This window comes from Psittacula echo (genome assembly GCF_963264785.1).
Source record: "Psittacula echo genome assembly, chromosome: 1".
Classification (NCBI taxonomy): Eukaryota; Metazoa; Chordata; class Aves; order Psittaciformes; family Psittacidae; genus Psittacula; species Psittacula echo.
Window position 1 is genome coordinate 161559418 of NC_137735.1, and position 24783 is coordinate 161584200.

General features: G+C 45.4%; 1 protein-coding gene across 1 annotated transcript in view; it reads right to left on the reverse strand.

The window, feature by feature from the left end:
- Positions 1–24783, reverse strand: part of EXOC4 (exocyst complex component 4) — a 397246-nt gene that overhangs the window by 38690 nt on the left and 333773 nt on the right. Inside the window, exon 14 of the mRNA XM_080623156.1 lies at positions 19774–19952. Within this exon, the coding sequence (XP_080479282.1) occupies positions 19774–19952 (179 nt within the window). The remainder of the gene's footprint in view (positions 1–19773; positions 19953–24783) is intronic.

Genomic DNA, 24783 nt, shown 5'->3' on the forward strand with positions numbered 1-24783 from the left:
AACACGTATGAGTTGGTCCTGGACCAACTGCTTCCCTCCCATTGAGACCTCTTTAAAAACCATCTTAAGTTTATCCCATCATCTCTTTTGGAGAGGTGTCAATGCAGATCTGTCTCTACAGCCTTCCTCCCTTATATTTCATCACAGTTACCTGAACCCTGAACCTTCTCCCCTGCAACATAAACTGCTGCCACTGGAGCTAAAGATGTAGTTTCAGTAACAAGAGTAGCACACTGTTATCATTCATTCCTCCCTAATTAGAGGAAGCATATCCCAAATATCTGAGTTCAAGTCCTCATTCAAGCAGCATTCAGTAATGACTTCCTGTGATTAGCAATGTTTGAAATCAGGCAGCCCCACTTAGATGACTTCCACTTGAATTAAATGATGGGATTGCAAAGGATCTCCTGGATCAAGTCAGTCCCTACAAGCCCTGTGTACCATGGCCTTGAGTATAAACTGGCATGTATTGAGTTGTTCAGATTTCTGCCCTTGCTGGCTCCTTCAGAACACCACTTCTCTAACAGTGAAGTTAAAATTTGGGATTGAATTCCCAGCCAAAACGTATTCACTGATGTTTCATATTTGTTTTTTCATTTGCCAACATTATTATTTGCCTTATGGAGTTCTCCATCCCTGGCACCTCTTCATAGAAACATTTAGGTTGGAAAAGACCCTTAAGACCATTGAGTCCAACTGTCAACCTGGCACTGCCAAGTCCACCACTAAACCATGTCATTAAGCACCACATCTACAGGTCTTTTAAATAACCTCCAGGGATAGCAGTTGCTTGACAAAAGCAACTCTCTGAACCCCTTCTGGTTTCAATTAGTTTGTCCTGAATATGATTAACCAGAGCCTTATGCTGGTGTCACAACGCGACTAGAGCTTTCCCCTGGGGAACACTCTTTTGCTCTCCAATATCTGCTGTTTTTCATGGTTACTTCACATTTCCAGCTCACAGTTGTTCTGTGATCAAGCTGGATAACAGAGGTATGTTATCTGCTGGCTTTAAGAACCATCTTTTCATCTCTTTTCTTGCATTAACATTCGTTACATGATAAACACTCAGCCAGACACCAATGCAGCTCTGCACAGAAAGGACCTGTACATCACCAAGGACAATAAACTTGCATTTTGATGGAGTCTGATTAAGTAAATGTCATTGCTGCTGTTTGCACAGCCAAAGACCAGCTTTGCAAGTGGAACCTACGCTGAGCTGTGGATTTGCTCCTAAAATTAAATACACCTTCGCATCTAGCCTGGAAAGAAAACGAGAAAGAGAACAAGGAGATAGAAAGACTCAATTTTGTGTGAAATAAATGGAAACAGAGGTAAACATACAAGACAGAACTGTACAATTAAAGGAGAGTGGCAATGCAGAAGGACTGCACGCAGCAAAGCGCCTGATTGTGCATCTAAATGTACTGTGGATTAAAGCAGAGAAAAGCATGCATGGATGAAGCCTTGTAAAACACAGCTCCTGGAAGTAGCCTCCTTGAGCAGCTCCTGCAATCACAGCTGGATTTATGAAGGGCTTTCTTTTAACCAAGGAGCATGGTAGAGAAATTCACAGCCTGGCAAATGCTGCTGAACACAATGAACTGGCCTGGGGCATAAAGGAGAAATAAAGAGGGAAATGAAGGCAACAATCCAGCCAGGAATAACACGGATGCCCCCTCCCAACACTTCTGCCAGCCTCTCTCTGCTCACTGGAGTCTCTCCCACAAAGAAAATGGAATTATCAGCAAGGGGGTGATGGGTTTATTTACACAGCTTCTTATTCCCAGATAACAGTGTTAAGAGATGACTCTCAGAAGGTGCTTTGGGAGAGCTGTTTGTGCAGCTGCACCCACCTTCCAGCTTCAAGACCTTCAAGCAACATTTACTTCCCTGGAGGGTGGCAGGGGTTTTGGCTCAGGATCCCATCAAAGGGTGCTATTTGGTCACAGCACAAAGCAGGAAACCTCACTTTTATTATGGGGGGGGGGAAACCCATCTATTTTTAGTAAGAAATCCTACATTTTGAGAAGTTTCTATCAGCCTCACTCCTGGAGATGGACTCTGCAAGAATTCTCTCTCTTTAGCAGTGCTGGGGCTGCAGCCTCTGGTTTGATAGTGCCAACTCACTGCAGCATTGCCTCCCTGCAAGCACTGGAGATGGATGGACCCATCATCCGAAACGCAAGAGTCAGCTCATTTCTGCGGTGAAGAGATACATGCACAATCTTTCCACTCTCCAGAATTCATTTACAGCAATTTAAGTGAAGCTGTAATTATATTTGTCAGTGAGGATAAGAGGAGGAGGGAGATGGGGACAATCTGCTCCTTATTTAAAGCCAGAGTGCTGAAGTCCTTCTGGGTATTCACAGCCCCCACAGCATGGAGGTGATGGTGTCCCTGCTCATGGCAGGGGGTTGGAACTCGACGATCTTAAGGTCCTTTCCAACTCAAACCATTCTGTGATTCTATGATGGCTTGGAGGATGCACACCAACTCCTATGCACAGTGAGGACACTGAAGTGTACTTTTGCTTTCTGAGATCAAAAGAAGCCTTTCAGAGCCCATCAATTTTGCCTTCTCCTTCGGACATCCACTTCACAGCCCACGAGAAAATCCCATTACTTTAAGTCTTGCTTAGGACAGTTTTACTCCATCATTCTTGGCAACACGAAGCCACAGAAAGACCTGTAGCAGCAAAAATTAATCAGAGCCTTAATTATGAAGGAGGCCTTGATTTCAATGTAATTTGGAGCTGGCTTTGGAGTTGGCCAGTTCTTTGGGCAAAGGGGTGAACGGGTAAGTGTCCTGCATTGTATGGATATTCAACACACCAGAGCATACTCTGAGCTGTCTACTGAAAAGGGAGATACCTCCAACTAAAATGCTGGAAAAGCAAACCAGCAGATCAACAGCCATCCACTCCTTCTTCCCCTTCTCCTACTTCATAACCCATTTACACCAAGCTAAACATGAGCTTTCCTCACCAACAGAATACCCAATAGGTAGGTAAGCAGTGGCCAACCTTGCTCCACTGGCCCTTATCATCACGCAACTCAACAGATGAATCTCATTTGTTTTAAGTGAGCTTCCTGTGCTGCTGGATAATAGTTATGGTTTGCTTGGGGTTTCTTCTAGCCTGCTGTAAGCACAGCCAAGGTATCTCCCACCAAGGAGAAGGAATGTTTCATTCCAGCAAACCTGAGAAAAATAAACTTAACGCACTTGTTGTCAGCACTGATTTCAATCATTCTGCAATAAAATGCAATGCTGGTGCCTCCAGACAGATTGTGCCTTGTAAATCAATGGATGTAAATTGCCAGACCTCTGGAATATTAAACAAAACCTGCCATGTTGCCCCTAAACAAACCTTGGAACCAATTGAGGTCTACAGCAGTGAGTCCTGCCTGCTCCCTGCTTGAGCACAGTGACCACAGACAGATCTGAATGATTTAACAGCACGAGGAGAAAAATCAATCTAAGGTTACAGGCTCTGCCTCAGCTCCAATGCAACCTGAACGTGAGAAATGAACCTCCAACATGCTCAGGCTTTCCATAGCGTATTTGCTTTACAGGGGAAAAGGGCAAAAATCCTTCTTATTTGGAATAGGGATGCAGTATGAAACACTTGCTGTGCCCCACAGATAGCATTAGGGACCAATTCACAGCTTTTAAAACTTTAATTTCTTACTCCCTTCCTCTCCAGAAAAGGAAACTCCAAATAGTTGCAAATACACACATGGAAAATGGAATCTATTACGGGTTAGGTGCTGGATTAGGCCTTTAGAGGCTCAAGGGTAACTCTTCTCTCTGTTGGAGACTTTGCTGGTGCTCTCATGCACTGCTTTCTCTCTCTATGCTTTAGTTCCCAGCATGCAAAACCTGGATAACATTGTTTTTATCCATCACCGCCTCTCAAGCTAAATTCTCCACATCTCCTGTTCCTACAGCTTCTAGCGTAACGAGGTGATGATGCCACTGGGAGATGAAATGACTACTCCAACACCAACAAGAAAGAAGGATATCTGGATATTTAAAGGAAAAAGCATTGGGTGAAGTTGGGAAGACTTAGATATGTGATTATATTGGGGTTTCTTTGTAGGAGATAGAGTATATCATACAGTGTGCACATTAGACGCAACAACAAGGACTTAGCTCCAAAGGAGGACTTGTGCCAGGTGAATTCCATCTTCGGAAGGCAAATAGCAGGAGGAAACTAATACTTTTTTAAACATGTCACCATTGCAAAAAAACCCTTTCTTTCTATTAAGCACCAGTCTGTTCATCTGGGCCAGAGCTGAGTAAAGGAAAGCTGCTGCTGTAGTGATGCTGGTGAGCAAGGGCTCTGGGAGGTGACAGGAACATCGCCAAGATGCACACAGCCCCACACTGTGCCCCAAGTGGCACAGGGCGTCACATCCATGTATGTATGGAGATGTATATATTATACAGAGATGTATACATATGCTGTATGGAGATAGCTGCATTTGGCTGCAGAGACATGTTAGAACCTGCAGCAGATTAAAAAGCCTGAAGAACCAAAGAGAACCGAACAAAGCAAATCAATGATTTCCTCTCAGTGGGAATAAATACCAGGACCCTTCTCCCAAGCCCTTTTTCTTTTCCTGCGTATCTTTCCTCCCACTTTGATCTCTTATCGCTCTCGAGATGCCATCCTGATTTCATTTGGAGTGTAAGCTCTCCTAGGAGCAGAGGTCTTCTCTTTTTATCCTCTTGCAAAGTGCTCTGCACACCTGCAGTGCTTGAGAAATAATGAACAACAACAACTATATGCAACCCATATGGCCACTTGGAACGGTTTCTGGCTGCCGGGGTATTATTTGAAGCTCTAAAGCATAGATCACTCACTGCCTACCTCTAAATTGCTCTGTTTGGGGATCTCAGAGCAGCAGCTTTGTCGAAAAGGACTGGAATGCGCCATAAAATCTGGAACTGGATTTTGATCCTCCTGAAGTTCATGAGATTCATTTCAGAGCTACAGGAATTCAGGAACCAAAGCTAGATTTTGGGTTTGACGTCCTCCCCCTTCCTTTTCACAAGTGTGAAACCTAAATTGTTCTCTTTATAGGTTTTAAATATGGAGAAAAATCAGTAAGAGCAGTGACACCTTCCAACACTTCCGAGATCACAGAATGGTTTGCCTTGGAAGGGACCTTTAAAGGTCATCAAGTCCAACCTTCAACCTTCCTCCTTGGCCCTGATCCCTGCAAAGCTCTGAGACATAGAGAACATTTATCACAGCTGATCATAGCAACTGATTGAGAAGCACAGTAAAGACCAGGTATTCCTGCTAAAACAAAACAAATACCAAGGAAAGACATACTTTAAGAGGTCGGGACCTTTCAAACAAGAGATGGGAGGATGGAATTACCTAAATACTCAGCACTGGTCCAGCTCACCTTTTACTGGGATCAATGGCAAGACCACTTCCTGGTGCTGAAGGGGCAAAGTTATGTCAGCACTCGAAGGACAAGAAGTAAAGAGAAAGTAAGCTCAGGGACAGCTTCTCATTAATAGTACTCACCGTAAATTCCTACTACTGAATTCTGTTCTCTAGTAGTGGCAACCGGGACTGTATGGGAAGATACTTAAGGAAGGGATTTTCTCTTGAGGTTCTAACAAGGATGGGGAAGGAAGGAGCACTTGTGGCCCGAACTTGTGAAAAGCAAGACAAAACTGAAAGCTGGCACCTTCCATGTGCTTCTGCCCTTCGCTTCATGTTAAAATTCATCAGTGCGAGAAGGGGACAAAGCAGCGTGGTGGAAAAAATCACTGCGGCCTCATTGGCGATGAGTGGTGATAAGCAGGCTGGGCTGCGGTGCCCATCAGTTCAGTAAACACTAATGATGAGGAGAGCACAGACTGTCACTGGTGATAAAGAACGGGCTAAACACTCTATTAGTTTTTCATTTTGTGAATTAATGTTTTCTGATGGCGTGTGTACACTCGCCACTTAATGAATTGTCTCGTTAGAGCTGCCCGCGGAGCTCCTCGTCTGCCTCTGCTGGCGGGCATAAATTTCACCAGGAAATTAGCACTTTGAAATAGGCAATAACTCCTCCAAAAGCGGTTTGTTTGCCATCACCTTCTGCAAACATGCAGCCTCAGAAAAGGGATAATCAGGAGGGACAAAAAGGTATCTCTGAGGGCAAAAAATTCTACTTCCATCATATGACAACCCGCTGGTTTGGTTGCTTAACACTTTCCTTTAAGCACTTTGTATTCAAGTGTGGAAAAGGCTTGGAAATCCCACCAGACCTCTTGGGTCATATATAAAACTCTGAAGAGCAGGGGTTTATTCACTGAATAAAGTGAAATTGTGCAGGTGGAGCTAGGAGTAGGAGAGTTATCACAATTGAAGACAATCAATATGGAACGATCAAAGAATCATAGAATGGTTTGGGTTGGAAAGGACCTTAAAGCTCATCCAGTTCCAGCCCCCTGCCACAGGCAGGGACACCTTCCACTAGAGCAGGTTGCTCCAAGCCCCTGTGTCCAACCTGGCCTTGAACACTGCCAGGGATGGGGCAGCCACAGCTTCTCTGGGCACCCTGTGCCAGCACCTCAGCATCCTCACAGGGAAGAGCTTCTGCCTTATCTCCAACCTGAACTTCCCCTGTTTCAGTTTGAACCCATCACCCCTTGTCCTGTCACTACAGTCCCTGATAAGGAGCCCCTCTCCAGCATCCTTGTAGCCCCCTTCAGACACTGGAAGCTGCTCTGAGGTCTCCACGCAGCCTTCTCTTCTCCAGGCTCAACAGCCCCAACTTTCTCAGCCTGTCTCCATATGGGAGCTGCTCCAGCCCCTGATCATCCTCGTGGCCTCCTCTGGACTTGTTCCAACAGCTCCATGTCCTTTTTATGTTGAGGACACCAGAACTGCACACAGTGCTGCAAGTGGGGTCTCACGGGAGCAGAGTAAAGGGGCAGGATCACCTCCTTCAACCTGCTGCTCACATGTCTTTCAATGCAGCCCATGGTACGATTGGTTTTCTGGCCTCAGGCGCACACTGAAGCTGGCTCATGTTAAGCTTCTCACCAACCAATACCCCCGAATCCTTCTTCACAGGGCTGCTCTGAATCACTTTGGAAAGTTCAAGATTTGCTGTTCTAGTTCTCGTCAACTACAAAACCTCCTCTATGTTAAATTTCTCTGTTTTCAGTTATTTATAATGTAACCTTCCCCTTCCCTACCCCCCCCCCAGAAATATTATTTCTTGGGCTGAATTCTATTATCTCAGATGTGACTTGATTTAAAAACCTTAGTAAAAAGCCATTCATCTGCTTTTGAGCTATGGAATGTATTTGTTTGCCTGTTTGGTGTTTCGCACCCTTCTCTGTGCTTGGTCAGCCAAAGCCAGCAATGTGCTTCATTTTCATTCGAGACAGAGCAAAAGAACAGCTCCGTAAAGTCAATGGAGACACTTCCATCAATCTACACAGAGCCAAAAATTCACCCTCAAAGAAATTTCTTTACCCATTTGTCACTGGTTTCAATAGGAGGAGAAGATAGTTTGAAAATTGTCAACATTATTCAAATTTAAACAGGGGAGATTTATATTGGATATAAGGAAGAAGTTCTTCCCTTCTCTGTGCCCAGCTGTGGCTGCCCCATCCCTGGCAGTGTTCAAGGCCAGGTTGGACACAGGGGCTTGGAGCAACCTGCTCTAGTGGAAGGTGTCCCTGCCCATGGCAGGGGTTGGAACTGGATGAGCTTTACGGTCCCTTCCAACCCAAACCAGTCCGGGATTCTATGATTTGTGAATGAATGAGCAAAAACAAGTGGAAGGAAAACAGAAACCAAGGCCAGTTGCTTTGTAGAAGGCACTGTGTCCTTACAGCCACGATGTTAGCTCAGTTGTTAATAAAGAATTCTTACAGCTTCAGAATGAACATAATGCGTGTATCATCAAATTAATCATATGTCAAGGATATCTGACTGGGAGCACATCAGCTCTGCCGTTAACTCACTGGTGAGCATCGAGCAGGAACGCTGGGCATTTGTGAAAACACATTGTGCGAATCAAGGCAGAGGGCAACAACAGACATTCATGCACCGGCTGCATGGAAGATTCTCCACACGGCTGTTAGGATGTGTCCTACATGAATTGAAATGATCTTTTGGCAGCTAAAAGAAGGAAGATAAGCTTTGGTCATGCACTTGGATTAATATTAACCCCCCCCAACCTACACTGAGCTGTCAACCTGCACATAAGGCTTCCTCAGAACTACTAAAGAAACATCAGTGATTTGTATAAGGACACTTACAAAGTAGCATAACTCACTCTTTAACTAAAAACTGAGGGATGAAGATGCTCTGTTAAGGGACTGGTCAACGAGGGTGATGCTCCAAACCATCTGAGATTCCATATAACTTCCCTTGCAAACAGAAGCATAAATTTAACCTTTTCATAGAATCATAGAATAGTTAGGGTTGGAAAGGACCTTAAGATCATCCAGTTCCAACCCCCTGCCATGGGCAGGGACACCCCACACTAAACCATGGCACCCAAGGCCTCATCCAACCTGGCCTTGAACACCGCCAGGGATGGAGCATTCACAACCTCCCTGGGCAACCCATTCCAGTGCCTCACCACCCTCACAGTAAAGAATTTCTTCCTTATATCCAATCTAAACTTCCCCTGTTTCAGTTTGAACCCGTTACCCCTTGTCCTGTCACTACAGTCCCTGATGAAGAGTCCATCCCCAGCATCCTTGTAGGCCCCCTTTCAGATACTGGAAGGCTGCTATGAGGTCTCCACGCAGCCTTCTCTTCTCCAGGCTCAACAGCCCCAGCTTTCTCAGCCTGTCTCCATACGGGAGCTGCTCCAGCCCCTGATCATCCTCGTGGCCTCCTCTGGACTTGTTCCAACAGTTCCATGTCCTCTTTATGTTGAGGACACCAGAACTGCACACAATGCTCCAAGTGAGGTCTCACGAGAGCAGAGTAAAGGGACAGGATCACCTCCTTTGACCTGCTGGTCACGCTCCTCTTGATGCAGCCCAGGATACGGTTGCTTTCTGGGCTGCGAGCGCACACTGCAGCCGGCTCATGTTCAGTTTCTCATCAACCAACACCCCCAAGTCCTTCTCTGCAGGGCTGCTCTGAATCTTTTCTTTGCCCAACCTGTAGCTGTTCCTTTCTCTCCTCAGAGAGATTGAGCTGCACCTTGCCAATAAATGCCATCAAAACATCACTGCAAAATATCCTGGGTAGAAGATGTCCTGAGAGGGATCCATTTCTAAAAGGACCTTCAACCTCCCAGTCTATTGTACTCACTGCAAGGGCAAGGAACAGAACTACTGGTCAATGGGTGTCCTGATGCCCAAGAGCAAAACTGCTCTTCTTTGCACAAAGCAGGGACAAGGTGAAGAAAGTGTAATGAAGATCAATGCAATTAAGAAATACATTGAGGATCCTTTATTTTTTGGCTGTTGACAATTACAGATAGAAGTGTTTTGGGAGCTGTTTGCGTTTAAGATTGGTTTGCAATGCAAGAGGAGCAGCAGCAGCGAGGCCTGTGCTGGACGACAAACAAGAATGAATCAGTGCTGTCCAGGAGGATACAGAGAAAGGTGTAAATACGAATATCTATGGGAACTACAAAGGGTTTTCAAATGTAGGCTGAAGAATGGGAAACACACAGAATCCACTCACAGGAAAAAAGAGAAGCACAAAGACAACCTTAACATCAGCAGGAACATTGGTTATGTTTTGCAACAGCTACATCAGACTCATAGTTTGATTTCTCTACTATTCCTGCTTATTTAAGAGTCATTTCTCCCGAATTCCATACAAATACAAGTGCTGGTTAGGTCAGAATGATCCTGTAGTCCATGCATCATGGCAAAGTGACCCGCTGCTGATGGCAATGACTGACCATGCTTTTTAGTCCTGTCACTTAGTTTTGAAGATGATCTTGCCCCTTCCACAGTATAATAAAGCTGTCACCTCTAACAAACCCAGGAGAAGCAGGCGGACTGACTGTTACTAATCTTTGACACCAATGAGTTGTTTTCTTCAGAAGAGATAAACAGATCCTAATGCATTGAACCAACTGGAGTGAACCGCAGGCTGGTTAGAGTTATTTCCACATAGCCTTGATTTGCTGGTGCTACTCATGGAGATCCTCACTGTAAAATAGGCTAATTAGGTTACTTATTTACATGACAATCCCCTGCCTTTAAGGTTGGTGGGTGGGAAGGAAGAAAGATGGAACAAGAATAATTAGTGCAATCACGATGGTAAGCTAAGTGCTGACCCCACAGCACCAGGTCAATAGTGGGACAGCATCACAGTGGTGCACCTATAGTGTGAGATAAAGAACCATGAACGCTGAGTATCCGGGTCAGAAAAACAACATCTCATTCTCTAACCATTAAATATTTGATGTAAAGCATTGAGGCTGGGGAAATCTGCAACCACTAATCCATAAGAACAGCTTCACTGCAGACATTCAAGGGGAAAAAAAGGCCCTGAAAGGCACTAGATCACTCTGACAAGAAAACAAGAGCTTTTAGTTGGCTGATGACTGTGTTTCATTCCCTGAGATCCAGCAAAGCAGACCCATATTTAAACCATGGAATTTTATCACCAAAGTTACAGAGCAAGCAAAAGAATCTCTGAATACTCAGGTTTACCAAAGCAACCCTTTCGTCTTCATGAGGTCAGCAGTTCCCTGTTGGTCTTGAAGGTTAGTCTTAACACTTTGCTGTTCCCAGCAAATTTTCCATGGGTTTTAGTCCCCAAAAAAGCCAACACAGCTCAGATGGTACCAGCAGGACTCCTGTCCGCTGCCTGAATTGCTCTGCTCAGCTCTTGGTCAGCTTCAGATGGTGATAACAGACCAACAGACACAGCTTCGCTTTCAAATCCAAGACAATTTTGCTGAATTGACACGTAGAGGGGTAATAATCCCATTTCGATGTTCAATCAATCCATTCAATCCACACGCTCTTTGGGTGAAAACACATCCATAGTGTTGCTGATAGCCCCTGGAGTCACTGATAAACGGCTCATAAATGCTCTGTGTCAGGATGGACACTTAATATTTCCTCTCCAAATGTCTTTTGAAATGCTTCTTTGCTCTAGACACTGGATCCCCCATTACGCTTTTACCATTCAGCATAGAGAAACTCCAAGTGATGTGATGTATCTGCTGAATCCAAGGTCTAAATATTAGCTAGGAGTCTGCAACCTGTTTGTAGCAGCTTTCTGCAAGTGTAGGTACATCTGTAGCTTCTATTAAAACTACCAATGGTGATTTATTAGCATGTGATGGTTTGGCCTTAACAGATGCACATTTTACAGTGGCTGAGGTTGGCAAAGCTCTCCTGTCTGTGCTCAAGGGGAAACCCATGACTCGAGGCATGTATCTCGGTTCTTGACTAAGTACCAGCTCCAGGCATGCTGTGGACAACAGTGCAGCAATAAGGAGATGACACTGGTCATCTCTGCAGCATGATGATGCAGAGATGTCAGCAAAGAACAGGTTGAGCTGTGTGGATATGAGTCATAGTGATGCGCATAAGATGCCTAAGAAGACCTTTTCCTTTTGGTTTCCTCTGGTTCTCCTCTGAATCACCTAGATCAGAATGAAGATGTCCCACACCATTTTGAATCAGCTGTTCCCAGGCAAAATGAATACACTTGACCTAGGTGCAGGGCTTGACAACTCGATCTTATTGCAGGACTATCTATAGTCTTGTGGTCAGCTCAGGGCATGAGACACCAACAGGGCCGTAGACACCAACTGGTTAAACATGATACTGATCCAACAGTCTGCAAGGCAAAGGTGGAAAGGGATCACCCCAGGACACCAGATCTCTGTTCAGATATGTGCACAGCTTTGAGATGAAAAAAGATATTATGGATAATCATATTATGAAGGTTCAGAACACTTGGGAAGGGGATGTGACCACGTTTTGGACATCTGCAGAAGAACACCAGCTGTTCAGTTACTGGAACAGCAAAGAAAAGTACTGGAAAAAGAGATTGCTTAAGAAGCTAAAATAGAAAGCTGTCATTTAGATGAACTGTCGTGGTTTAAACTCAGTCAGACACGAAGTCTCGTTCGCTCACTCCCCCCAGTTCCTCCCCCCCGTGCTCCCGGAGGGATGGAGAGAATGGAAAGAATGTAACTCCCATGGGTTGAGATAAGAGCAGTCCAGTAACTAAGGTATAACACAAACCACTGCTGCTACCACCAATAATAATAATGATAAGGGAAATAACAAGGGAAGATATTACAACCACTCACCACCCGCCGACCGATACCCAGCCTGACCGAGCAGTGACTGAGCTCTGTCAGGTAACTGCCCCCAGTTTATATAGTGGGCATGATGTGCTGTGCTATGGAATACCTCTTTGGTTAGTTTGGGTCAGGTGTCCTGTCCCTGCTTCCTCCCGGCTTCCCCTCCTCCTGGCAGAGCATGAGACTCACAAAGGCCTTGGTCAGACTAAACATTACTGAGCAACAACTGAAAGCATCGGTGTTATCAGCACTGTTCCCAGGCTGAAAGTCAAAACCACAGCACTGCACCAGCTACTAAGAAGGAGAAAAATGACTGCTACTGCTGAACCCAGGACACTAAGTTATACCGAAGCAACAGGTATTCATCAAATAATATAAGCACTCAAGATTTACCTTCATAAGTTATTGGCAGACGTTTTGCATTTGTTAGAAATGTGCAGCTTTTTCTGGTTTAGAAAGAAATGTACCTTTGTGGCAATAACAAAGCATCAGAATTCGCTAAGTCCTTCTCCCGCATGAGGTCAGGCACATGTTGATCATCTTTAATCTGGCTTTTAAATAAGGTTCTCTATTAATAGATCCCTACAAATAAAAGTTCCCCGTGAGCAATCAATACGGCAAGATGTGTTACAAGTTCAGTGACAGTCAAGAAAGAATAAGCTCCAACTTGAGAGAAATACAGCCCCATTTAAGAGCTAAATTCAGTTCATTAGAAACACCAGGGTTAAACACAAAGACCCGCCTGAGTTCACCACTGCTGTGTGGCCTGACTACGAAATGAAAGGCATCAATTTTACCACCGCATCGGGCTTGATTTTCATTTGTACTCAGACCCCTTTACACCACTGTGTCAGCAGAAAGGGGCCTGAAAGTGCCTGTAAATTATAGCTCCTTTACTCTGGCAGAGTGGTATAAAGGGGCTCTGCCATCAATTTTCAAAGGCATAGCTTTCTCGAGTGGTGCAGGATGCTTTCTATTAGCCATCAAAGCCTATTGCAGGACCAGGGGGCTTAGAGAGCAAGGGAAAAAGGGAGGCTGACCCTCTGGTGCAAAGTGGTCCAGAATAGTCTTGATCCTGTAATGGCCTTCACTAACCTTTTGAAAGTATTTTGAGATGTATGGCTGGAAAATGTGATGCAAATGCTGGGGATTATCATTAACAAGAGCCGAGCAGTGACAGCGCTGCAGGATTTGGTGAAAAGCTGTAGCACAAACCCTTATAGCTCCCTCCCCTGCCTTTGATTGAAGTCCTAGCTTACCCAAACTGCTGCAAACCTGGAGGGGAAGTGCTGCCCACCTGCAGAAGAAGTGGTGAAGGCATCTTCCACACACTGCCCTTTCACTTTGGGGTGAAAGCACCCATGAACAGGAGAGTGCCTCACCACCCTCACAGGGAAGAACTTCCTCCTTAGATCTACCTGAAGTTCCCTTGTTTCAGTTTGAACCCATCACCCCTTGTCCTATCACTCCAGTCCATGATGAAGAGCCCCTCTCCAGCATCCTTGTAGCCCTCTTCAGACACTGGAAGCTGCTCTGAGGTCTCCACGCAGCTTCCCTTTTCCAGGCTGAACAGCCCCAATGTTTTCAGCCTGTCTTCAGCCTTTCTCAGCCTGTGAAATGGGGAGGAAGCCACGTTCTCCCAAGGGTCTGGGCAAACCCCAGCTTTGGAAAAGAAGTGTGGCATTCCCACACTTCCCATTACACCCACATGCAGCTGGATTAACCCAGTACAGGAATTAACTCCGTGTCTAATGCAAATCACTGGAGTGGGGTACCCACCTCTGCCAGTAAGAAAACGCAATTCACGTCCGTGGAGTGCCAAGCAGGTAGAGGAAAAATGGCTTCATCCTGTTTGTTCTGCTGTGGATCCAGCAGAGTTAAGATGTTGGACCTGGATGATTTTTAAGGTCCCTTCTAATCCAAACCATTCTATGGCTCTATGTCCTCAAGGGCATGGGTGTCCCAGCGAGGGAGGGAGTCCTCGGAGAAGGTCTCCCATGCATCTACTCTAATACTGGGCCGCTTTCCCCATACGTAGGCAGGGTTGAGCTGCAGAGGTTAACTCCAAATGTGCACTCTCAGTTCTTGAGAGTTCACCTTCTAGTTCTGCCACTGCAGACACAGGGTCAGCCTGGCATCTATGTGAAACACGGTCTGCGTTGAAGATCTTGACTCTTGGCTCCTGAAGGAATCTTTGCCCTACTGCCAACTTCCAAAGGACACTAGGGGACAGGGAGCAGCTGGTATTGAAAAGTCAAGAGCTTCCACCACTGTCAAAGAACTCATCAGTTTAAGTCTGGTTTTAGAATCAGTATGTTTTGAATTCTTCACGTTTTTGAGGCTTTTCTCCAAGGAAAAGGGAAAGCATCCATGTATGTATGTGGTTTTCAGTAAGATCCTCACCCAACTGCATGAATCCAGGACCTGGGGTAGTACAAAAAGCCAACAAACAGCCCACAGTAAGAACACTCTGAGGTTTTTATCCATTTCTGCCTTGCTTTCAGTATCCTCCTGATCCAAAGCTTTCTCTAAGGGGGCTCCTTGATGCATCTTCCTACTTTGACTAAATATTGAGCCTCAGGATCACTTTCTAAAGAGATTTTCTTCTTGTGGAGAAAGTAATGACAGGAAAGGAGATGCCTTTCGTGAGGGTACTGCCAGAGTTCTGCTTTTCTAGATAAAACTGTTAAGGTACTAAAATGGTCTTCTTTATTAAGGATAAGAAAGAAGGGACACAGTGAAAGTGGCCGTGATACACTAAGCAAACCTTCGGGTGGACGGAAGAACACCTACTTCTCTATAAATGTATGTGGACACACGGCACATGGACCAAAACTTTACTTCCAATAAGTCATCTAGAAGAGAAAGCCAAACCTGCTTTATGGGTGCTCTATGAGAAAGTAATTTCAAACCCCACATTTAAGCCAGTCAGTTGTTAATGCTGACTACAAGGATCTGAAGTCAGGGGATGCCAAGAGCTGGCTGGATTTAAAAGGGTAGCTGCAACTCCGTAAGCTAATGGCTAATCTTTCATCTTCCTACCTACACACAGCATGCAACCATCTTAAAAATGTAAAGCTCGTCCCAGCTCCTTCATCGTGCATAATAATTCCTTCTTTGTTAAATATTCAAAGGGCTTCAGAAGGCTGAAGCTCTGGCAAGGGAAAAGGATGACTTTATGTTCTATCAGCATACGACAAGGCAGAGAAGCAGGAGAGGAAGAGAAGAGGAAACCCTACTTCCACTTTTGATATAAAACCTATTTAAAATTTACTTGACTTCCTCAGTTAATTCATCTTCTTCCAGCAACTTTAATCCTTAAATGGTTACTGTTAAAAAGAAGTTTGTATTCCCTCAAAAGACAAGAGCAAAAGAAAATGACTTTGTCATATCTGACTGGTTCAGAAAATACAAAATCCAATTCTGAAGGAGTGCAGATAAGGGAAGAGCTATGGAAGAGCCATCAGCTTAGCAAACACTAAATAATGAAGAATGCAGAGACTGCCCAGCATGATAAAGCACTCTATTAGCAAGACTGTTTTTAAAGGAGTGATAATTGTGGCACAGCCACAGCAAAAGGTTATTGAATTTTTATCTCTAGGAAGGGGCTTTTCATAGCCTAACCAAAAAGCCACCAACAGGTAGTCCTCTTCTCAGCATTGCCCAAACCATGTCCATACCTGCCCAATTCCACTGGGTGGTTTCTGAATACTTATAGCTGTTCCTATAAATCACAGAATCACAGAATGCTTTGGACAGGAAAGGGCCATAAGATCATCCAGCTCCAACCCCCTGCCACGAGCAGGGACACCTTCCACTAGAGCAGGTTGCTCCAAGCCCCTGTGTCCAACCTGGCCTTGAACACTGCCAGGGATGGGGCAGCCACAGCTTCTCTGGGCACCCTGTGCCAGTGCCTCAGCACCCTCACAGGGAAGAGCTTCTGCCTTATCTCCAACCTGAACTTCCCCTGTTTCAGTTTGAACCCATCACCCCTTGTCCTATTGCTAAAGTCCCTGATGAAGAGTCCCTCTCCCTCATCTTTGCCCATTTGCAGCCAAGGAAGCTTTGCTGGAAAAGCTACCAATTTTCTCCCAGGAGGGAATACAGGAACACCACCACCATGTTATGGACTTGTTGAAGAAGATGGTATTTCTGGCACTGCATCAAAAATCCTGGTCTCAGCCACTCACTAAGTGCTTTGATGGTGCCCTGAGTGAGATCAAGATGTAATCTCACGTTGCTGGGCCAGAAAACAGAAATGATCAAAGACCTGTATGTGTGCTCTCATGATGCATCGGGCCAACATGTGGTATGCATGGAAGATAAACCTTGACCACTGCTAACAGCAATGAGATTACTCCTCTTGTTCAAGCACAGAGACTTCAACACAGCATCTAGTCCAAGAAGAGAAAAAGCAGAAGACAGAGTTCCTCGAAGGAATACAACAAGTGCTGTTCACTCAAAGTCAGCTACCCAAAAACTGAGCTGTGTGACCAACAGCAAATTGACTTGTGCATGAGAACCACTGATTCCAGCTGATTTGAACTGGAATGCTTGGCTTTCACGTGGACATGTCTTAATGTCAAAGTTACTGATGCTGAAATGACAAAGCTGGCTGCACCTATGGCGATCTGAATCCAAACCTGGTGAGCTTCAGTGTGTAGCAGAAACCCCCTTATTTAGCTTAGCTTTCGGTCAGTCATTCCCCTTCCTCCTTCCCCCTTATGCTCACTGCTGTGGCTTTCAGCAATGATGCTCAGATATTCAGATGATCAAATGACAACAGAAAAGAACAGAATAACTCAGATGACAGTTGAGTGTTAAGGAATTAACATTGTCTGAATCTTTGGAACAATAGGTAGCTCCCATTTTAACACGTCCCGGCTCAGTCTAAGCACATTTCACATTGCTCTTCTCCTCCTGCCCAAGTGGGATGGAAAGAGACATCGTATCTCATTTTTCCTCTGCTGTTCATTCTTATTCTTCCCCAAAAGAATCACACTCCCCTCTGTATCGCTGGAGCTTGCTGGATTTGTAAATACATCTGAATTATTCCACCACCTCTGCCCCATGGCATCTCTTTTTACCTCTCTCATATAGATTGCAGTCAGCTCTATTGATGTTCCATTTATGAAATACACTCCACCAGGTTTCATTTACAACCAGGAGTTCAAGAGCCTCTAACATTTTCCAACACTCCTCGTTCTTCCTCTTGTTTCAGATCCTCCTGACATTTGTGTGCAGGTATTTTAGCGCATTGGTATAAAGTTATTACAAAGGAAGATGAATTTTTATTGTCAGGAGGACGCTGCCAAGTGAAATACTACACTTTGTAGTTTTATGTTTATTCACTGCTCCGTGTAATGTCCGCCCAGAAAGCTGAAAGTCAGGCTCATGCCCTTTAATGGTTGGAAAATACTGTTAAATAATCTAAGTTTCAACTAGAAGTGAAACTATAAATGATGCTTTGATTTTTAACAGCTTCTGACTGTTAGAGCACAACTCCTCAGCCCCAAGAACACCCCCAGAAATTAAAGTGCTCTGAATAAATATCTGGCTACTGAACACTGATTGCATTTTCCATTGGGTTTGGGTTCCTTTTGTTTCAAAAAGATCTCACCCTGTGAGAGCAGAGGTCATTCACGCATTGAGAACTCAAAGTATGGGTTACAGGAATGTTAAAGCTACCTGTAGTATTTTGGGTCTTTAACTATTACCTGGTGGGATAACCTTCATTATCCTTCTGGATCCCAATGAACTGATGGTGGACAGGTGGAATAAAAAGTTCAGAGGTCCTGCTCTAGAGCAGAGTTATGAGCCACAGTAAGGACTGTCAGTCAACCAGAGATGCACTGCTGTCAAGGGAGACTGTTCCAGGTTGGATGGGGCTTGGAGCAACCTGCTCTAGTGGAAGGTGTCCCTGCCCGTGGCAGGGGTTGGAACTGGAGTTTTAAAGTTCATTCCCACCCAAACCAATCTATGATTCTATGATAATAACTTTTACAGAGATACAACACTATTACTTCATTTAGCACCTACAAATATCCCAGAAAATAAGGCTGAGGTGATTTTCAATGCCAAATTTCTGTAGGAGCTCAGAAGATCTGGCTGCTCACAGTCCTGCTCCTCTGTGGGTACCTTCCCCTAGGACCCTGCTCTGTATTTACATGACAAAGTGCAGAAATGCCATGTATCCTCACTACACCCCCATGTATCCTGGGACTCACCAAGTTGTGTGGACTTTTATATGCAATGTTTTTCATAGAATCATAGAATAGTTTGGGTTGGAAGGGACCATCTAGTCCAACCCCACTGCAATAAGAAGGGACATCTTCAACTAGATGAGGTTGAAGCACCACACTCAGCCTGGCCCTGAATGTCTCCAGGGATGGCACATCTATCACCTCTCTGGGCAACCTTTTCTTCTCTGCTCCTCGTTGACAACACAGTGTAGATGCCTCCTCCCACACTCGAGGCAGCTGCATTTAATATAACCCCCAGACAACAGTGGGTGTTCAGTATTTGTAAAACACATACTGTTTTACTACAGGGATCTCCGGCAGTATGAATTGCTCTAACAAATGCACAGCCACCTCCTCGGGGTCTGTCTGTGACCCAGGACAGCTCTTGGGAATGGCTCAGTAGGCAGGTGAGACTCAAACCTTTGTCCTAGCAGAAGCTTAATCCCAGGTCAGCTGAGCTTTAGGTGGCTCATTGTAAGTTACTAACAGTGGCAAGGTGGAAAAGCAGCAGAGCTGAGGTCTGTTTATGCTGAGCTTTACTGCTGGGGCACAGCTACAGCCCCCTTTGAATGTGACCCTGTGCAGACAACGCCAGTGACAGCAATAAGAGAAGCAGCACTAATCACATCTCTAGCACCTTCCAGACAGAGAAAAATCACTACTCTCTGGGGAAAGGAACAAAAGCTGAAGCACAGAGAAGTGAAACCATCTCACAAAGGTAATGCAGGCAATCTCTGATGGCCACAAGCATCTCCAGGCTCCTCTGTCTCTGCTCTCCTGGCACTTTGCTTCACGAAGGGCTGCTTCTGCTTTTGCATCAGTGCCCCAGTGACATGCACATGAGGGCATTCCTCCTTAAAAGCTGTGCAGTTCTCTTTTGAATGTATAATACACATCTATTTTTAAATATTCAGTGATCTAGCGATGCTTTAAAGGAAATGAAACCTGTCTCAACACTGATACCTGCTCCTGTGCAGAGACAGCTGAAAAGCTCAAGCTCTGAAAGCCCCTTCACAGCTTATGCTAGAAGTGATGCTCCTGGCACCCTCACGTGGTGCCCAGCACAGGCTGAGCAGATGCCACACCGCAGCATTCACCAGGAAGAAAGAGATGAAGCTGCTTTGTTTTCTGCTTCCCTCTGACATAAACCTGCTTTGAAATCAAGAACAAAAGATGCCCACTCCTGCTCAAATCATGTATTTATGCAAAATTTTTTCCATTTCTAAGACAAAGGTTCTCCTATGGGAGCTACTTACTCTGGGAGGCTGAGAGGCTGGTGAAGGCTGCCTTGGTACGACCTGCTAACCACTCCAGGCTCTCATGCATGTTGGCCAAGGCCTTCAGGTCGCTGACGTCCCGCAGGATCTCCTGCTGAGGGATGAGTTTATCTCCCAGGTTGCCAATGAGAACTTCTGACTCTTTGCCAAAAGCAGCCCTGAAATGCAAAGCAAAGCCAACGTCAGAAATGCAGCACAGGACAGCAAGAGGAAGACATCAGTTACACCATGGAGAAGGTCCAACCGGCAAATGTAGAACTGTGGCAGTGTGGGGTCTCAAGAACATTGGCTGGAGGAGTTTTTGAAGTCTTGCTACAGTGAATGACACCTCTTTCACAGGCAGGTTATTTTCTATCCTTCTCCCTGCATTTACAATCTCTGACTTATTCCTCATAGTTACAAACTTCATCCCAATCAACTCCCACACTTCTTCCTCTCCACCCAGCATTTACACCTTGGTGAGACATGCAGGTGCTTTCCTTGTCTCCCTGATGTATGTATCAATCACACACAGCACTCTTCGTCTTTCCTTTTAGATCAGCTCTTCCAATCCTGATCCAGGTTTTTTCACACATCTATCTAAAGAAATCTCCTGTGAAACCTTATGACAAAGTGACATATCAGTCCATGCGTTATTTTACTTGCAGATAGCACCTAAGGGAAAAATGATGACCAAGACAAACGTGTTCACCGCCCCAAAAGCTGCAAAAAGTTCGTTGAAGGTGTATAACTGCTCACTCCATTGTCACGTTCCACCTTTTGCATTCAGATGTGGCTTTCCCACTACTTGTCTCCACGAAGAGCATGTTTTGTTATGTCCCATTTCTATAGCACACGTTCTCATTGGGTTTGCAGGTAAAGGAGGGGAAACCAGCAGGACTTTTTGTGTACCCTTAGGATGGAGAAAATCAGGACATGCTTCCCACATCTAATTAGTAACAGCTCCTGCCTGAAACCAAGTGCATTCATTGAAAGACTGTAAGTGAGAGCACATTCACCGGGGTCCTCAGTATCCTTGTCCCATCATTAGTTGCTCTTTTTGTTACGTATTTACATTCCACTTCCATTCAACTTCGCAAATCTCCACTTCCTGTCATTAGCTCCTTTATGAACTCACAATGAGGAATCATGCTGCCGAGCATAATAGCTGCAACGAGCTGCAGCAAAATAATCCCATCAGTGGCATTTTATGCACTATCTAAGCAGTTTTAGTGCCACCGTCTCCCTAGATTTGTGGGACTTGAGGAGGAAAAAAAGAGAAAGAGAGAAGAACAACCCTGAAATGGTTTTAAATTGCTCAGTTGAATTCATTAAAGGCAAACGTAAAAATAGCCTTCATTAAAAAAATCTCTTGGAGGATTTTCTTCTGCTTGACAATAGAAAATACACTGCCTTAGGCTGTATCCTGCGTACTGTGGTTTGGGAGGAATCCTTATCTGTTAGCTATGTCTGGGGACTGAGACACAGGATCCAGTGAACTATGACAGTGGTAATTCAGCTATTCCTGGGGTTAGTTTTGATCCATTCTAGCTATTGGAAATATGCTAAATCCTTTCTGAACTGCAGGAAAGCTCTTCGCAAGCTTCCCTGACCAAGCATTTCTTAGGCAGGCATAAAAGGATACAAATACTTATCCAAAATCCAAATAGGTGTTTGAAGGGGAGTACAAGGCTGAAGTGGGGGGACAAGCTCATAGCTGGGGTAGACCATTGTTTTTTGGGTAAAGCATGACCAATGGAGTCCTGCGCCCAGCTCTGTGGCAACAGCACAAGAGGGACGTGGAGCTGTTGGAGCGAGTGCAGAGGAGGCCATGGAGATGCTGCGAGGGCTGGAGCAGCTCTGCTCTGGAGCCAGGCTGAGAGAGCTGGGCTGGGTCAGCCTGGAGAAGAGAAGGCTCCTGAAGGGGAGACCTTAGAGCAGCTCCAGTGCCTAAAGGGGCTACAGGAAACCTGGAGAAGGGCTTGGGACAAGGGCCTGTAGGGACAGGACAAGGGGAATGGCTTTAACCTGCCAGAGGGGAGACTGAGATGAGCTCTTAGGCAGAAGCTCTTCCCTGTGAGGGTGCTGAGGCGCTGGCCCAGGGTGCCCAGAGAAGCTGTGGCTGCCCCATCCCTGGCAGTGTTCAAGGCCAGGTTGGACACAGGGGCTTGGAGCAAGCTGCTCCAGTGGAAGGTGTCCCTGCCCATGGCAGGGGTTGGAATTGGATGAGCTTTAAGGTCCCTTCCAACCCAAACCAGTCTGGGATCCTATGACTCTTTAAAGTAAAACACGTTATTGCCTTCTACAGCAACCACAGAACACATCACTTAACTCTACCCACCTACAAACACTCAGATACAATCATCCGCTCCTGTGGAGCAGAAGACATTTCATAGATATGCTTTCTTCCCTCCAACCAAAGCACTCCTGTTAACTTAGACTACCAAATCCCACTGGCAACTGCATAAATCACTTGGAAATGTAAGAAATGAAACGTGATGAATTTCTACCTTCGTTAACACGGCCTCCCAATACAAAGTGCCACAGAAAAGGCACTTTTAATGGAAAACACCATTTGAGAGCTGTTAAATGAGGAGTCACTACCACACTGCTGCCCACAACCACAATTACCAATTCATTCTGATCACAGGGACAACTCTTCTGCCTTGCCACATGCAAAGCAAAACAGTTTTGGCACCGCTTTGGACAGATAGCCTGGGCATGAATAATGCAGTGCTTTCAGGAAGGCTGGGAAAAATCTGTATCCTACAAACCATGGTGCATTTCCTAGTTTTGTTCCTCTTAGGAATACAAATAAGGTTTTCTAGGGGAAGCTGTACTCTTTAAATGCTGTCGAGAACAATGTGATTCTGCCCCTCGCTCTAAACCAACAGAAGCTGGTATCCAAAGGGCAGCAAATGTATTTGTTTTCTTTAATATATATCCTTGACTGCAGAAACCCCAATTTACAAACCGAAACCTGTAATAGAGACAACCTTCAGCAAGCAGCTCCCTTTTAGAAGATACCTATAAAGAGTTCTAGCAGATGCCTCTCGTATCAGTTTAAACCTGCTGTTAGCAAACATCTCCCTGAAGCTAGTTTTTGCTGGTGTTCTGATGCCTGCTTGAGAGAATATTCACTACAGGCCTTTGTCTTTATAAAGTTTGCAAGGCTACACTCAACAGAAGGATATAACCCCCCCAAATCAACTGAATATCCAACCTTAGCTCTGCTTTTTTGAATACCTGCCTTAAACCAGCACCTTCAAGCCTTTGATTCCCATAGCTTCTCAGCCAATGCTTGTCACGTTTGTGTCTGTATGCGTGCATCTAACGCAGAGCCAGCACGTACGCAGAGATGTGCAGCCACCTTCTGCATGTGATTGATGAGGTTTTGATATTACCATGGGTACCCTGGGCTTGAATTACCACGGCTTTGAGAATGCCAATCTCATCCTGCCTTAGGCAGGAAGTTTGCTTTGGACTTTGCCGAAGTGTCTGGGAAAACAAAAGACGCTGCAGCTCTTGGTGAGCACCCCAAGATGGGCATTTCCAGCCCCAGAGATGATGTATTTGATAAAGTGAGAAAACCTCGTTATCAGGTGGTTCATAACAGAGTGTTTTACAGGCCTGTACCAAAAGACAACGCTCTTCTCTCCAGCGATTAATTCAGCTGTGCATATACCCATTCTCAAGATGGAGATTAATGCTGCAGATGAACTGCACTGCAAATAAAGCAGATTCAAGTGCCTTTCTCCACTGTCCAGCTGTTTCTTTGTGGGAGCTCACTCCTCCTCACACTGATACTGATGGTGCTGCCACATCGCTTCATTGCCCTTTAGTCTCGATCCCCATGGGATCTGTGTGCACTGCAATTGGGTTCTTTGTTAAATCTCTGCTTTGTCAAAGCAAGCTGACTGCTCTAGCTTAATCCTCGGATTAACAAAGCATCTAATTTTGTTTCCCTTTGTTAAACCATCCTAATTTATCTTGTTTTTTAACTTTCCAAGCATAGTGACCAGCAATACTTCAGCTTTAGATCCACCCTGTTCTCGTGGATACTGTACAGGATGCATAGCACATCCTTGACATGGGACCAGCAGGTATGGGAAACGGGTGTACTGGTTCCCCAAAGAAGTTTCCTGCAGGGAGACCACCTTCCCCCTCCTCTCCTCCAGCACCCAAGAGCAGTGGTGATACTAACAGCAAAGGGCTGTTAATACAATTAAACAATTCACTGAGCAAAACCGCTGGAAATAGAATCATAGAAGCATAGAATCAACTGGGTTGGAAAAGACCTTCAAGATCATCAAGTCCAACTGTTCCCCCAGGACTGACAAGGTCCCCACTAACCCATGTCACTAAGGGCCTCAACAGAGGGACTGATGACAATATACAAGGCTTTTCCTCATCCATATTTCAGCATACATGAGAGGACAGCAAACTTGTTTGAGGTGGAAGAAAGGCCAGTGAAGAGCATGTGTGATAAATCAAGATGACCACTGCTATGTTTAAGGCACTCTGACCGTGCCGGAGCAGGGCTGAAAAGGAGCCAAGTGCCCACATCAATACTGCAGAATGAGGAAGGAGGTGCCTGATGTACCCTTGGCAGCAGTTTTATGCTCACTTACTGCTCCTCTCCCTTTTCTCTGCCAAGAAATTAGTGTCACTTATTCCTTCATCAAACAACGCTGAGGAAAAGGAGACCATGGAGCAGCCCTCCAATACCTAACGGGGGCCTATGAGAAACTTGGAGAGGGGATTTGGACAAGGGCCTGTAGGGACAGGCCAAGGGGAATGGCTTTAACCTGCCAGAGGGGAGACTGAGATGAGCTCTTAGGCAGAAGCTCTTCCCTGTGAGGGTGCTGAGGCGCTGGCACAGGGTGCCCAGAGAAGCTGTGGCTGCCCCATCCCTGGCAGTGTTCAAGGCCAGGTTGGACACAGGGGCTTGGAGCAAGCTGCTCTAGTGGAAGGTGTCCCTGCCTGTGGCAGGGGTTGGAGCTGGAGGAG